The sequence below is a fragment of the Rutilus rutilus genome (assembly GCF_951802725.1).
Source record: "Rutilus rutilus genome assembly, chromosome: 10".
In the NCBI taxonomy this organism is placed as follows: Eukaryota; Metazoa; Chordata; class Actinopteri; order Cypriniformes; family Leuciscidae; genus Rutilus; species Rutilus rutilus.
In genome coordinates this window covers 28,998,617-29,015,500 of record NC_140215.1, presented here as the reverse complement: position 1 = coordinate 29,015,500, position 16,884 = coordinate 28,998,617, and the positions used below count along the sequence as shown (strand labels likewise).

At 37.9% G+C, this 16,884-nt stretch overlaps 2 protein-coding genes across 10 annotated transcripts in view; one reads left to right on the top strand and one right to left on the bottom strand.

Moving 5' to 3' along the window:
• vwa8 (von Willebrand factor A domain containing 8) overlaps positions 1–11,907 on the bottom strand; it is a 121,524-nt gene extending 109,617 nt beyond the window's left edge. Inside the window, exons 1-12 of the mRNA XM_084421225.1 lie at positions 11,628–11,907; positions 11,193–11,270; positions 10,349–10,479; positions 10,101–10,211; positions 3,472–3,639; positions 2,757–2,921; positions 2,618–2,667; positions 2,436–2,544; positions 1,749–1,853; positions 1,470–1,601; positions 711–845; positions 355–432 (exon numbers count right to left, since the gene is read on the bottom strand). Of these exons, the coding sequence (XP_084277351.1) occupies positions 355–432; positions 711–845; positions 1,470–1,601; positions 1,749–1,853; positions 2,436–2,544; positions 2,618–2,667; positions 2,757–2,921; positions 3,472–3,639; positions 10,101–10,211; positions 10,349–10,479; positions 11,193–11,270; positions 11,628–11,766 (1,401 nt within the window). The 5' untranslated portion in view covers positions 11,767–11,907. The remainder of the gene's footprint in view (positions 1–354; positions 433–710; positions 846–1,469; positions 1,602–1,748; positions 1,854–2,435; positions 2,545–2,617; positions 2,668–2,756; positions 2,922–3,471; positions 3,640–10,100; positions 10,212–10,348; positions 10,480–11,192; positions 11,271–11,627) is intronic.
• A 1,176-nt stretch (positions 11,908–13,083) lies between these two features.
• The window catches only part of dgkh (diacylglycerol kinase, eta), a 91,946-nt gene continuing 88,145 nt past the window's right edge, over positions 13,084–16,884 (top strand). For 6 of the 9 annotated variants that reach the window (XM_084422052.1, XM_084422051.1, XM_084422054.1 and 3 more), the window contains exon 1: positions 14,793–15,201. In XM_084422052.1, coding sequence (XP_084278178.1) covers positions 14,923–15,201 — 279 coding nt within the window. In that variant the 5' untranslated portion in view covers positions 14,793–14,922. Of the gene's footprint in view, positions 13,227–14,724; positions 15,202–16,884 lie in introns of those variants that run through there. The other 3 variants (XM_084422050.1, XM_084422049.1, XM_084422055.1) reach the window with 2 other exon arrangements.

Sequence of the window (16,884 nt, the reverse complement as noted above, 5' to 3'; positions counted from 1 at the left end):
CCTAGGATGACTTGAGGGTGAGTAAATCATGGGCTAATTTTCATTTTTGGGTGAACCTATCCCTTTAAAGTAACATTTTAGGATCAATGCAAGTTAAGTTCTACTGACAGCGTTTGCGACACAATACCCCAGAAAATAACAGATTGACTACCGGTAGAATAGATTAAACTACGATTTTGTCAACAGCTGAGGTAAGATTCACAACCATTTTCTGTTGTAATTGATAGCATCTGTGGCATAGAGCTTAACTTGAAACTTGCATTGACCCCAGAACATATTCCTCTAAACAAATGTTATCAATTTGTCTTCTCGGGACTGATTCGTTTTTATTATTTTCTCAAGCGTTGACATTACCTGATAAAGCATAATTGGTTCAATGCTGTAGCCCAGCATTTCAGCAAACTCTCTCGCAATCATGGATTTGCCACAACCCTGAAAAAAGAAGAAAAAAAAGAAACAGCATTAGCCAAACCACAAGGCAATATTTCTACACGAGCATTTGATTTACATTGTTCATCTGATCTAATCTTACTCAGAACCTCTTAAATAAGAACACAACCCATGACGCACACACAACCTGATGATCTACCCTGTATTACCTTAACAGGCAGTGTGAATAGAGAGCTATTGTTCTTGTTCGACACACATCAACTTTCTAGTTCATAGTGCATTTGCTCCAAGAGGGTGGCCACAGGAAGTTGCCTGTGTACCTTGGCTCCGATCAGACACATGTCTTTGACGAGGTGGGACTGCATCATCTCAGCCAGCAGGCGGTCGTGTGTGGGGGTGCCGATGAACGCGGGACTGCTGTTGGGTGGGCGAATCGGCCGCGTCCCAGAAGGAACCTGACGAGAAACCACAGCATTTCCTTTAGAGGGAAGAAATGGTTCATCTAATTCACATTTCCAAATAAAGCATTATCTTATAGCTCTTAGCTACAGTGACACGTGGCTGACCCTGTGGATGCCATCAGTTAGTTTTATTACTTTAGTACCGACTTCGGTACCAAGTCGGTACTGAAATAAAAAAAATGTGACGCTATGAACGGAATCGTAAACACCTCTGATTGCCCATTGTACTCACGCGCTCATCAAATATGTCTCTGATTGGCTACAAAGATCAGCGCTTCAAAAACGTTGTAAACATACATCAATGACACTCTTCACCGTGCGCTTACACCGATACACACGGGAGCGTTTGAAAGACTTTAAAAAAACGTTCAAACACTTCTGTGTTCTCTCAAACGCTCCCGTGAAGTTGATCACTACAGCCAATCACAGACATATCCAATGGGCACGTGAACACAATGCCCAATCAGAGGTGTTTACGATTCCGCTCAACAGTGTCAAAGCGTCACATTTTTAAAATTTCAGTACCGATTTGGTACCAAAGTCAGTACTTTTGGCAACACTATAATTCAAGAGCTAATTCCCTAAAACAGCACTTTACCACCATCGCTGTGTCCTGACCTGAAAGGTGGTGTTCTGGTTGGCGATGTTGAGCGTGACGGCTGCCTGTTCTGCATGATCTCCACTCACAATCTCAACGTTCACCACTGCAGTCGGAGAAGGCTTTGTGCTCTCATCAGTCAATTCAAACCTCTGAGAAGAGAGTCTCTATTAGTGATAACTGAATACATACAGTATTCAAGCTGTGTATACACCAGTTTACAGCTCACATTTTAAGCTACAAGGCTACACAACCCCATTATTATTATTATTTTGTGTAAGAGTGAGAAAGGACCTTACACTGAGCACCCCTTCTACGGCGGTGCGGCCTTCCTTCCCCAGCATGGCCTGGTATGGGTAAAGCCTCTGGACCAGCTGCTGCACTGACAGCATGGGGAACCGGTTCTGCAATAGACACAAATGACCTTCAACAATATCTACACAATGAATGTGATGTACCGGGAATGCTTGAAACCCTTATCATCAACTATGACGTTTTGTGACAGAAAGTAGATTGGTGCTCGTATACCTTTTCCACTAGCATAATCAAAGGTCCAGAATCCTGCTTCTCATATACTCATATGAGGCTCATATGTAATCTGGAACAACAGTTCTTGTCCCTGCACACTTAAAAATAAAGGTTCCAAAAGGGGGAAACCATTTTTGCTTCCCAAAGGAACCTTTCAATGAACTGTTCTTAAAAAAAAGAAACTTTTTTTCCGCCATAAAGAACCTTTTGTGGCATGGAAAGGTTCCATGGATGTTAAAGGTTTTTCATGGAACCACAGATGTCAATAAAGTACCTTTATGTGCATAGTACCGCTATGCATATAAATTAGATTTCAGAACAATCACGTCATGATAATAATTGTTCTTAATGTCAAACATTTTAAAATTAGCCTTGTTTTCACAATTCCAGTAATTCCAGAAATGTCACACTTCCCCCTTAACTGATATGTATAATACTTCATGCGATCTGCTACGCACCAGAACCGTGAGGGCTGATGGGAGATTGTCCACAGGGAAATCAGGTAGGTTTAAGCTGGCAGACTCTTGAGAACAAAGAGTAGTGGCGAAAGACAAGAGCTGGGAAACCCTAAGATGGAGGGAAATTGTTTCAACATTCAGTTTGCAACATAGCCAATGAAAATGTCTGAAAAGTGTTGTACCTTTCAGGAGGCACATTTGGTCCAATGCTGTACAGATGCTCTAGCTGGTCCTTAAAAAACAAAACAAAAAAAAAACCTTAGGACACTTTTGGTAATACACATCTGTCAAATGCAGATTAATTCATAATGCATGTAGCACCTTGAAGGGAAGGTAGTAGATGTCTCTGGCCTGGAAGCGGGACCGAAGCGGAGGATCCAGTGGGTTTCCTATGTATCGGGGGACCGGCAGGCCGAGAGCAATGACTCGAAAATCCTCACTCACACGAACAATCTTCCATGCGTCCAGCTCTTCTTTAGTGTGCTCCTATAAGACCAACACAAACATAGCAAACAGTCGAGACAGGTAAATAAAACTTTATTTACATAGTATAATTTGAAAAATAAAATAAAAAATACAAATAATTGTATTTTATTATTTTTAAATAAAATAATAATAAAATAATAAAATATAATACAATAAAAATTTAATTAAATTATTTTATTATATTTAAAAATACATTAATTAATTAATTAATTAAAATAAAACAAAGCAAAACATTAAAATAAAATATAAAATAAATCACAATTTCTTGGCCTATTAATATATATATATATATATATATATATATATATATGGTAAATATGGACTGGTAAATGTTCTCACTTGAGCCACCATTGGCAGGTGTTACAAAACGTTAATGTTGTGGTTTGCGTATGTACTGCATAAATAATGACAATGTAAATGTTAAGTTGTTGAAAAGTGTTATCAAAGTGTAAAAGTGTTCTTTCATGATCAGTTAGAGGACAGATCCCTGACCGGTCGGTCTGTATCTGTGACCAGAGGAAGGCCTGTCGTACAGCAGGGTTGTCCTCACCTCCAGGAGTTTGTCGTAGCGCTGTGCTGACATGAGGAAGCGTCCATCTTCCAGCTGCATCTCTCGATTCTCAAGCAGGTTATTGAGAACTGGCAACACATTCCTCTCTGCCTTCTCCAGACCCTCCAACACCAGAATCCGACCCTCAGTAGCAGCTCGGACAGCACACTGACAGAGGGCAGAAAGGACAGGAACATGTTGAGGAACCTTGCAGGAAGTGATGCGATTTAAGATTGAACAGGGCTTAGATGACATCAATGTGCAGAATAGGGACAGGGACATGAGCTCAGACTAATTCTCTGGTACAACAACCTTCAAGTTACTCTTCCAGAGCACAATACTGTCTCATTTGAATATTTGAAAAGTAGGAGGAATATTGTAGCTAGGTACTGTAGCTCATACAAATAAATTAACATCAAATCTAGAGTTCAATGTGCAGAATTTTATTAAAACTGCAATGCTAAAATACAGGGTTATGTTTGATATGTTTAAATGTTAAATGTGGTGAAAATCAAGTTTTTATTGTTTATATGTCAATGTGGTGTTTTTAATATGCTTTAAGATGAACCATGTGCAAAATTCATAAGCCAACACCATTGCTGAGTATTTTCTCCTTAAAACTGCAGTGAACCAAAGACAGTCTCAAAAACACAGTTTGAAATCGCTGGTGTTTCTTACATCACAAACTACCTAGTAACCAATCAGAACAATGTATACGACAACGACACGGCAATATAGCGGCTGAATTATGTATATTACGATGTTATGATGAAATAAATGCCTTTGTCCTCTGACGTTCTGAGTTTATCAAAGCGTTTCTAAGGATGCTGATTTTCAGAAGGGAAAATCTACATGGTTTGTGTAACATTAGCAACACATTATTAGCTGTTTGATAATGTAGTCAAGCAAAAGGCTAATCATTTTAATTACCATTGTGTCCGACGTTGAACATACATTTATACATTTATTCATTTAGCTGACGCTTTTATCCAAAGCGACTTACAATTGCTATATATGTCAGAGGTCGCGCGCCTCTGGAGCAACTAGGGGTTAAGTGTCTTGCTCAGGGACACATTGGTGTCTCACAGTGGATTCGAACCCGGGTCTCTCACACCAAAGGCATGTGTCTTATCCATTGCGCCACACCACCCATAACATGAACATAAAACGCATTACCATCCACTTGTAGACGTCAGTGTACAATTACATTCAAGCTATTTAAAGGCATGAAGAAATGTTTTTCACAAAAAAAAATATATATATATATAAATATGTTATTTTGGGAATCAAAAATTAGTTTTAAGGGATAAAATGATCGACTACAGGGGGACTTTAAAATTCATATTATAGTGACGTAAATTAATTTTTTAGAAATTCAAAAAAAAATTTTTTTATAGAGTTTTATAGAGTTTTACACAGTTAATAATCTCAGAACACAAATATTTTTCCAGACTTTGTTGCCTATTTTTTCTGATTTGGAAATGACTAAAAACAAATTCCATAATACATACTGTAGGAACCCTGTTTTAAACAGCAAAGCAGAAAGATGTTCTGTGACACAGTTCTGTCTCGAGGAGGAATTCCTATCTGCACAGTTTAAGAAAGTGTTCATCAGTCATTTCACCCACTTCACAGAGCAGTTCACTTCTATTTTAGAAACACAGTTTTTTTTAAGATCTTGCCCCATTTGTGGGTTGAATCTCTAAATCTTGTCTGTTATGAAGATGCAACCATGCAAACATATGTGTACAGGAATCAAACGGCTTTGACGTCAAAGGCAGGAAATTCTGGGCTACTCCGATGACCACAAAACAAGTCGGCATATAATTAGGTTAACATGTAAATATATGCCTGATTGTGTGGGAACAGAGCCTATAAATATGTTGCCAGATGGTCCAAATTTAGCACAGGACCCATATCCATTCTGGATGCCATAATCACATAATTGCTAGAAATGCCTGTGACGCAGACTAGAGAGACTAGTTAAAACCACAAACCAGCGCGTTTGTCAATGAGACAGCAAATTGTAAATAGCTGTCGAGCTAAGCGCATTTTGATCTGCTTGACCCCAACAAGAGACACAAAGTAAAGCCAAGCAGGAAAGAGTTCTCGGACCACAAGTAACTTTTCCTTGTCTTCCTACACAATGATGCCCAATTGGTCGGTGGTGGAATAATGAAGAGCAGAACATATGGTATGTTGAATGTTTGATTCTGATTGTTTTCTTTTGTAAGATGTATTTATTTGGCATTTTTGCCTTGGTTCAATTGGAGAGAGGACAGGAAACCAAGTGGGAAAGAGTGGGATCAGGAAAGGACCACAAGCCGGGATTCAAACTCAGGTCGCCCAAAGCGCAATTGCACTACATATCACAGCACTTCCCATTAGGCTATCGGCTCCGACAATTCTGATTGGTTGATGAACATTCTAAGGTGAACAATTTTTTCCAGGAAACGTACAGCTAAAGTAGTTCATGGCAGGTCTCGACCGCATTACAGTTCCATATCACTTTTCGCCAAATGATTTCAGTTAGTTCAAAGGTCCTTATAGTCTGCAACAGCACTAACTAAAACCCACAATGACACTGACCAAGAAAATAAATCTAACAGACAACAGGATAAATATTACAAACTATTACCATGTTTTTTCAACTAAATTACTTTGTATTATCTATGGAAAGCACACTCCAGCTCTCTTTTCCATACAAACTCACACACATATAGTACAGACACACACATGGAAACATACACAAACAAACTTGTTGTCAGCGCTGTCTTGTGACTTTAACAGTAACATGGTTTTGCAAGTGAAAAGCAACTAGATAAGATAAATGATATAATTTCCCTGTGGCGAGGTGTAACATTGCTGCTCTTGAAGCAGTTTAACTTACAGCTAGGCTTTTAGAAACGCTCTGCAAGTCGTGGCAACATTACCACCTCAGGTGTGCATTTTTTTAAAATAATTCACCTGCCTTTTGACAATTATTCCTTACAAAAAGCATAGTTCCATTTTTGATGCAGGCAATATATATAAAACAATTTTTTTGTTAATTGTAATACAGCTGAATAAAAAAAAAAAAAAGATTAAAAGGTCCCATTGCATAGATTATTTTATTATTTCAGAATGTTTCCTGGGGTGCCCTTATAATGTTAGTATGTTTTTTAGATCAAAAGTTGTTATAATTTAGAAATAAAAGGCATATTTCCTAGCCTGATTTTAGCCTCTGATTTGAACGCTCTGTTTGAAGGGGCGTGTCTGCTGTGAGACTTCAGTGTAAACGCCCACTGCTGTGATTGGCTGACATGCTTGCATATAAAATATCTAGCATTACATGTGGAACTCTCTCGAAAACTTTTACTATTAATTTAAGGGAGGTAGGGGGTTTGACGCCATTTTGTTTTGTATATCTTTTCACATTGTTTTTGGTTTAGGGAGGTAGGTAAGTTTAAATTGTATTTTGTTTTCTTTTGTTTTAGGAATTGTAGATGTTATACAAAAAGATTGTTTTTGTTTGTTATTTTGGCCTTGTCTGCCCCTGACGCTTAAACCCTTTTGGAATTAAACACTTGTTATTTTCGATATCTCTCTGGTGGTGAGACTCATTCCTTTTCCTGTTACGGCTGACCCCTAGTGGTCGTAACACAGCTATTATATGTTTTTACTATTACAGCTATCGGGATTAACGAATCGTGAGAAGTTTTTTTTAAGTATTTAGATCTATTCCCATCACATAAAAGGTTGCAGTGATGAGCATTGAGCAGATGACAGCCTGTTGATCACGTGAATGAAGATCTTATCATTGCAACGCAGTTTCTGCACTCCCACTAATGATTTCACCAGTGCAAACATGAGGTAAGTACAGTAAGAGCTTCGTTGTGCAGCGTAAAAGCGTCATTGATTTCATAACGAGTTTTGACAAGTGTCCAGATAAACTCTGCGCTGTGTGATTGACAGCTTGGGCGTTTGGAAAGGGATTGTTCTTTGATCGCTTTCTGTATATATTTTAATCACAGTTTAAATGAGATTATTTTCATCCTACTAAGAGAAACGACGTGAAGTTGATCGTTTAGTCACTGGCTTGATTTACTGATGCATAAACAGTATTGAACGACTTTGAGAGAAAGATTATCTGTCTGAACTTGAACAATTACACATCAGAAATTCACATAACCCACTGGTTCTTCAGAGGCTCGGATGAAGGAACTAAAAAAAATACTTTTGTGTTCATTTGTACATCCAAACACTGAGCAACTGCCATGCTTCGCTCGTTTGCAAGCCATGATGTCTCTCGAGGAAAAACCAATATCGCGCTCGCGCAGCTCATTTTCTCATGGGCGGGCCAAATTCTTTTTGCGGGCAAAAAAGAGAAAGGGGAGGTGACCTTTCCCCTTATGACGACATAAGGGGAAGATTTCTAGATTCGCCCGTCTGAGCTTTCATTTTACTAATACCCAGGGCTTGGTTTACACCCATCAAAACGTCTAGCCACTGGGGGACCATAGGCATGCTAGGGAAGCTCATATTAAGGTAAAAAAAAAAAAAAAAGGGGAAATTTTCATGCAATGGGACCTTTAAATTAGAATTAATATGAACCGAAAATATAAAAATAAATGCTGATTAAAACCATTAATAAATACTACAATAATATCTAAATAATGCTAAAATAACGCTGTAAATTTTTTTTTTTTAATGATAAAATAAACCAAAAATATGCCTTTAGTCTGTCACAATTATGTTGTGTTAGTTTAATTTTCATGGACTTTTAGTTTGTTCACTGTCAGTTTCCTGTGTCTTAGTTTCCCACCACTCATCTGTTTCCATGGACACCAACTCAATCATCACAGCTGTTCATCACCATTGTGTATTTAAGTTGATCCATGTGCACTCTTCAGTTGTCCGGTTTCGTAGTGTTATGTCGTTGTTTGCATTACCTCTCTAGTTATTTAATAAATCTTCTTTTATTGACTAGCAATAGCAAGAAGCAGATCATGTGTGATGCAACATAGAAGCTATTGGCTGGCTAGTTTTTTTTCCTTCTTCTTTTTTATAATGCCTATGCCCAATCTCCTGTTTCAACAGTGATTCGTTTAATAAAATAAAATTTAATAAATATTGTATGTTATATGTAGTAACTACTGCAATACTCCATTTGAGGTTGCGCTGTAATGTAAATGACACAATGACAAAGTTCTTTAGCCATATACACTCAATAAAGCATGGACTCTTGTAGCAAATAGATTAAATCAGACACTCAATCAGAATGGAAAAACCCTCTATGAATAATTGACCATTCAGTCTAAAACATTTCCCATTCACACATAAAGGCAAGTCAACTGGGATTTGTTTGCCTGACACACAAAGCTTGTTATATAGGTCTGAAAATGAGCGCAAGGCTCAAGAGAGCAGTGCGATGCTCTAGTTAACCACCAGCCCCCGCACACAGCCCACCTTTTAAACAAGTCGTCCATGCCTACTGCCCATCAACCAATCCACACAGTAAAAACAAGCAGGAGTGATGGAATCTGATGCAACACTATCACACTGGACTGTGCATTAATGCAAAGCCAAAGCTATGTAACACACTGCTTAAGGCACAATTAACTTTCGAAATGCTTTAGAATCATGTGCACTGGGTCTAACAACTCTGATCGCAAAGGTTAAGACTTTATACCACTTAAAAATGTTCCATGGTAACATTGAGGTCTGAACGAACCTTTCATTAGATATATGAGCAGAACAGAAGAGCTGTGGCTAATGATTTGATGCCTGGGAACTAGACAAAGCTGAATAAGCGGATATAATCGATCACTTGGACTTCAGAAGAGAAGAGGATCCGCCAGATCCTGCGGGAATTCTTCTTCATTAACCACGAGACTGTGACCTGAATGACATCCCATGTCTCAAGTAGAGCAGAAACAGTTTTGATCCAAAAAAACAATATAATATAATATATAATATTAGTCTAATAATTTTTTTTACTTAAGTTTGAGCAAATTTGTTATGTAATATTGCCTTTTTTAAAAATTTGTCCTTAAATATATTTCTATTTCCATTTAATTCATTTTTTTATTTTACTTTTAGTCATTTAGCACTTCAACTTACTCCTATTTTAAATGTAGGCAATATTTATATATATATATATAAACTTTTCCTTGACTTCCTACACAATGATGCCCATTTGGTCAGTGGCGGAATAATGAAGAGCAGAACATATGGTATTATATGATGTATACATCATATGTTGAATGTAGTATAATTGAATTATTATATTATATTATATAACTATAATATAAAATTATAAATATACACACTCACCCACCAATTTATTAGGAACATCTGTTCATCTGATCAGCCAATCACATGCCAGTAATTCAGTGCATTTAAGAATGTAGACATGGGCTACTTCCAGCAGGATAATGTGCCATCACTGCCATGTCACAAAGCTCAAATCATCTCAAATAAATATATATAAATATAAATATAAATATAAATATAATATATATATATATATATATATATATATATATATATATATATATATATATATATATATATGTGTGTGTGTGTGTGTGTGTGTGTGTGTAAAATAAACAATGCTGATGAGTGAAAGGTGAAAGAGATTGACTTGCCTGGTCTATATAAAAGGCAGTTCCTGAGCGGATCTCTCTGCGCTGTTTGAGATCAGTCTCAGTAGTGTCTCTGGACAGGGCAACATATTCAACCTCTCGCTTTGTTAATTCCTAGCAAACAAGAAAAAAAAAAAAAAAGAGGACACACTATAAAGAGCATAGTTGTTATGAAATTGACAGTGTTTTATTCTGTAGAAATTCAGCATGTATTGTTGGTTGTGGTTGGGAGTGGTAATACTTGAAATTACCAGGTACTGCATGGCAATCGAGCGCCGTAGAGGACCAGGAGGACCAATGAGAAACACGTCCTGTCCAAGAAGGTCCTTCTGCATTATCCAGCGAAGGTGCTGGGTGATCATTTGTGGCAACGCCTCCATCACTGTCAAAACAATTTAAGATATTATTGAAAAATGCAGACAATGTCCAGACAGACAGACAGATAGATAGATAGATAGATAGATAGATAGATAGATAGATAGATAGATAGATAGATAGATAGATAGATAGATAGATAGATATCTGAAGGATCATGTGACACTGAAGACTGGAGTAATGGTTGATGAAAATTCAGTTCTGCACCAAAGAAATAAATTATATTTTAAAGTACATTCAAATAGAAAACCATTATTTTAAATTGTAATAATATTTCACAATATTACCTTTTTTAATGTATTTTTGATCATATAAATGCAGCCTTGATGAGCATAAGAGACTTCTTTCAAAAACATTAAAAATAGTAATGTTTCCAAACTTTTGACCGGTACTGTATACTGTATATCAAATATGTTAATTTATTGTGCACATTTACTGGGATATTAATATTGTTTAATTGTTGTTTATCAGTGGTAAAACAATAATAAAGTACTGCCTGAAAATGATCTCAACAGCATGTCAAACCAAAGTGGCATCAAATGCATTAAAAATTATGCTAAACATTTTCTTAGTCCTATTATGAATTTTATGAGCCTTTTTTTTTTTTTTTTTTTGCAATAACTTTTAATCAGCTGGTGTTTTGGTGACATTTAATGGACGCATGAAGTCAATTTTCCTCAAGTTCACACAGCAGTGTATTATAACTAGCACAGCACATACTGTGATTTACTGGCACAAGTTCTGGATTTCTGGGGGTTTTGAGTCGATATGAGATCTCGCCAATCTTCACAGTGTCACCTGTGGAGACAAACAAAACCATTATATTAAATAGAAAAACAAAGCAAATGTAACACAAATAACCAAACATACATTATATATTTACAAACAATCCTTGTCAACAGAGCAGACATTTCTTTTTTAAATGTCAGCATTTATGGAAACGTTAAAGACGGATGTAAACATATCGGAAGCGTATTCAAAAGACATAATACAGAGTAAACAGAGCTTTGTGGGCTCCTCTTGACCTGTCAGTGAACATCAATGTAACACTTAAGTGAAAGCTTAACCTCAAACCTGCTTAATAACAAACTATAAAGACAAGACGGGCCATATTGTGTGCAGATAAACAGACTTTGGCTTTGCTGAAATCAGTACCTGATGAAGTGTTGAGGAGTTTGACCTCATGTGCGCTGCAGTTCCAACCTTCTTTTGACATTACTGGCCCCAATATATGGCGAATCCTTCTCGCAGCAACAGCTGCTGCTGTCCCTTTAAATAAAATACGCGAATGCATCCCGACCGTTTAAAAAGTGCTGTTAAATTACAAATATACCGGCTACACTGTTATATATTCACTGCTGTTTCACCATGCTCACGTCATGAGTGTTTACATCACCGGTGCACAGATCTAGACGGAGGGAATTGGGTGATGGACAGAAACTGTCCGTTTGAATACGTCTTCCGTGTGGAACCGGCTGTTGCATTATGGGTTCCACGGGAAACAAACTTACAAACCCTGTCAAGGAGCCTTGTTTTCTAGGAATAACTCGCAAAAAAATTACTTCTGTTTCGAAGTGTCGAAGATCTCTGTGATCTATTAGGTTATACTTGAACTGACTAGGGTCTAATCTAAAATCTACTATAAATAAGCACGAAGATTGGGTGAAACCTAAAATAAAATAAATAAAACGACATAGTGTCGGCCCAGATCCGGCCCACATCTGGTACATGTGGATTGCACAAGGCCCATATGTTGCTGTCTAGGGTTGAGCTCTGTAAAGCCGCAGTTTTCTCCTAATCTCTAACCATTTCTCCTTATAATCTACTCCATATCGCTTTAAAATACAGAATTCTGTACAGAATTCAAATGGGTCAGATGATCCGCTCTGTGCTCTCATGTCTCTGGACCGGAGCAGACTGTGTGTACGCTGCTGGGGTTCTTTCGCCCCAACGAAAAGCATATTTACACTGTCTGAATCGTTCCTAATCCCCTATATAGCGCACTATGTGCCATTGATTCATGTGTGAACAAACGACCGATGTCAGCTGCAGCTTCAGAGTATAATACAGACTTATATATATTTTATTATATATATTAAGATTATGATTGGACAGAAAATCTGATGAGAAGCTGAAGTGCAGAGTGATGTCATCAAAATCATTATTCAAATGGCAGAAGTGAGAGACTATAGGCTAAGTTTTGAATGCTTATATCTTCTAAATTCCTCATTTTGTCATTGTTTTGGAGCACACTTAAATAACAGTAGCCTAAGACTAACAATTTCAAATCAAACTAAAAGCCAAAAAAAAAAAACTTTCAAAAACTTTGATTTCATGGGGACTTTAAAAAGAATCCATGCGAGCTTTGATCAAATAAAATAATATTTGTGATAATATGAGAGAATAGAGTTCAAATGACCTTGGAAACCATCACAAAAGCGCGCGGTTTTAAATAAAGTCACGGTCATAGTGAGTCTTTAAAAAGTGGGATTATGTGGAAAACGCAGCTTTCGTGACGTCATGGATAGCGCTTCGATTCCTTATAGGGATTTGACATTTATCACGTGGAAAGAAAGACCCTGATAGAGTAGGGAGGAGTGGAGATGAGAAAGGGAAATAACACTCAAACCATATGCTCGATTCCACGAGTGAAAGTCGCGCTTGATTTGTGCGGAGATCTTGAGCGCAGGGACTAGGAGAATAATGGAAGATGAAGACTGCCAATACACTCGCAGCCCTGCCTGGGAAGAGCTGGTCAGTACATTTTCCTATTCGGATACACATCAAAGAGATCCTTCATAACCGTACACGCATGTATAGGCAGTGATTAAGGATTTTAGCAGTATTTTCGCAAGCTCTTGATCTGATCGTGGTGGCTTATCTCGATGTTAGTTAGGCTATAAGATCGTTACGAAGAACTCCGCTCTACATTCCTCTACAAACTGGTGAACTTGTGTAGGCTACGGGATTGATTTAGACATTACAAGTTGCAGAGTATAATATCAAGTATCAAACTAATCAGTCATCTTATCTTAGTGATTGACATCGCTATTATAGCTCTTTTTTTGCCATTCAAAGTTACAATGGACTGAGAGGAAATGTGAGAGCCGCAATGACCCATTTTCATAGAGATAGTAGCCTAGGCTATAGTGGAATTAAACGAGGCTAATCAGTTTTTTTAGTGCTGACCAGTCCTGCTATCCGCATTTAGATCTGAAAGAGTTTTAAACAAGACACTATTGAAAGGCTCTGGCGAAATGTTTATAAAATATGACTGCATGTAAAGAATATAGACTGATTGATCGAATCAATATAGGATTTGTGTTTTGGTCATCTGAATTCACAAAACATCAGATGCCTTTAAACTTATAAGAGTAGCTTAAGTTACATTCTCTGCTACACTGATAGTCTTCATTTATAAAAATTTCAATGTTAATGGCTCTTATTATTGTGCATGGCTAATGTGTGCTGATGTGAATAAGTGACATAGCATTTTGATTCAAACTAAAAATTATGTTGAAACTAATGCTGCCTTCACGTGCTATCGGAAATGTCCTACTTCCCACTTCTGAAGTCGTGATTACGAGCTCTTCGCATTCAAATTTTGACGTGAGAGGGCGTTCGTGTCCAACTTTATAAATGGAAAACTTGTATTTCGCTACGATAATTCCGGTAGCATGCGAATCTGAGGAGGTTCGCCTCGCGCAAGCGGCGCACAATCGAATTACGCTATAATTGGCACCTCAACATTTTATTGATATAAACCAAACTTTTAATTGATATCATTTCGACATGAAATTGGTAATAAAGTGACAAATAAAGACAGTACGTAAGCCAGTGTTTTGTGGGTGTCCAATTCGCATCCCGACGAAAGCGCTCGAGCCGCCAACTGTTGCTATGGTTACAGTCTCAAGCGATATAATGTATGGACCTAGATTTCTACCGAGGAGGCCCAATGCAATAAACTGAACAAGGGACCCAGAAAACCTAACGAATACTCTATATCATCATATGCATAGGCTATACTGTATGTGTAGGCATATAAATAGGCTATTGTATATTTATTAAATATGATATAATGTGGTAGAATCTGTCCCCCTTGATAGTCGATGTCCAAACTGCAGTCTATTTGGCAGCTCTCACTAGGTTTTGAGACTCGGTCTGGTTGTGGCTTTGTATAATGTTACAGAAGAAACATCTGTTGCTGTATCCTCGCCATAGTTTGTGAGATACCCGTCCGCCGCTAGGGTTTGCTACAGAGATTTCCTCCCGCTCCGAGCGTCTCAGCCCCCCGTCTGCCTTCCTTCATGCAGTCAGAGAACCAGCGCTCGTGTTCAGACACGAAAATGCACTCCACCCGGCTAGGAAAGTTTCACAGCAGCTCGTTTAAAATATCAGAGTCTAAGTGAATGCCTGGTGGCGCGCCGGTTGGGCAGAAAAACGCAAAAGCATGACGGCCAGGAGAACCGCTTTCCACCCGTTGTCCAGCTCCCGCATCCCGGCGGAGAGGAAGGGAGCGGCTGAGCGCGTTTATAACCCGGAGTGCTGTGACTCTTCCCCGCAGGAGCCGGAGAAACCAGCCGCGACCCCTTCAGGGCTGCCCGCCGTGGGGGCTGTCGGGGGACCCGGGCCGGTGGTGGTGGACGAGTCATCCGACAGCGAGGGAGAGCAGGAAGGGCCGCAGAAACTCATCAGGAAAGTGTCAACCTCCGGGCAAATACGAAGCAAGGTAAGACACGCTGTTTCATACCCGAAGCCTGTGTTGTGTGTTTTGCTGTTCATGTCCAGGCCAGTAAGCAGACGATGGTGCTACTGTAGCCCTGCGCACATGGTGGACGTCTACGAGCTCAGTAAACACTGAGCTTTTCCAGCGTCAAACATCTGGAATGATTGCAAACTGAACATGAATGTTGCGGTTGAATCGCTTGTGGCATAATTCATCTCTCATAGTGAGCATGCAGTAAATGCAGCTCAGTCAGCAGTGCTCTACTTTACAGTCTTTAACCTGTTGATGTGTGTAGTCACTCACGACCACTTGTTGGTCTGTTTTTCAGAATATGGACACTCTTTTCTTTTCTTTTCTTTTCTTTTCTTTTCTTTTCTTTTCTTTTCTTTTCTTTTCTTTTTCTTTTGATAATACACTATAATAATAACAAGTCTTTATAATAATAATAAGTCTTTTGGTTTCAATCATACAATTATATTCATTATATATTTTTAATTATTATATTATGATTTATTAAATTATGTTGTTATATTAAATAATATATTAGGACTATAATATAATTATATTAAAATATAGGGAACGATACGGTTATCCGGACCACACCTATTTGGGTAGGGTTAGGGTTAGGTTAACCGTATACCGGTAGTACATTTACGTGTGGTCACGTGTGGTCCGGATAACCGTATAGTACCAAATATAGTAATATAAATTGTACTTGCATAGATTATCAAACACGGATGCTTGCTTGATGATGTTGGACCCTACAAAGTTTTTATATGAGATTTTCTTGGTTACATTTTTTTATCTTAGATAATCATTATTAGGTCATTCATGTGTGACATTGAGAAATAAGTTATAATATATATATATTAATATATTATATAAATATATTTATTAATAAATTATATAAATATATTAAATATATTTATATTTTTAAACAAAAAATCTGTCTTCGGATCCCTGGTTAAATGCTCCATCCACTTTGAATAATACAACTGTTTTGCCTGTTTGTTTTTGCTTTTTAAAAGTCATTGCTGTTAGTGTGGAATGATTTTCTCATCGTTTTACTTTAAACACAATAATCATATTTTATGCTCTTGTGTGTCTAAATCAGGACTGATCTGGGGTCAGTTAACACATTTACATACTTAAGCCCCCATAAACCCATTAAAACGTGGGCTTTGATGCGTACGTTAATGAATAGTAATTGAAGCCTCTTGATTCTGCTCTCCTGCTTGGCAAGATGACACCTCAGCCGTCTTGCCCCACTTTAACTGTGACACAATAAAAAGTTCCTCTTTTCTGACCAGAACAAATCCACTTAATTATTGAGTGCTGCTCTCCACCCCCTCTACATTATTAAAGAGGGCTATATTTAGATACGGGCCACTCTGGATGTATGAAGGGGCTGTTCTTTAGTGATGATAATGAGCTGTCAGTTTAAAACACACCACATGTGTAAATAAAGCCTCGTTCAACAAGAATCATTCAGAAACATCATATCTCCTCTCATCAGTCAATATACAGCTGTTGATGAATGCAACGTCCATGTCACTGTTTAGGGTTTGTTCTTTACAAATGGCAGTATAGAGATTGTGACACGCATTGACTTGTTTGAGATCTTTGCTGAACAGGGTAATTTAGTTTTTACCTCAGTCAGCTTAAAGGGATTATTTACACACCTTC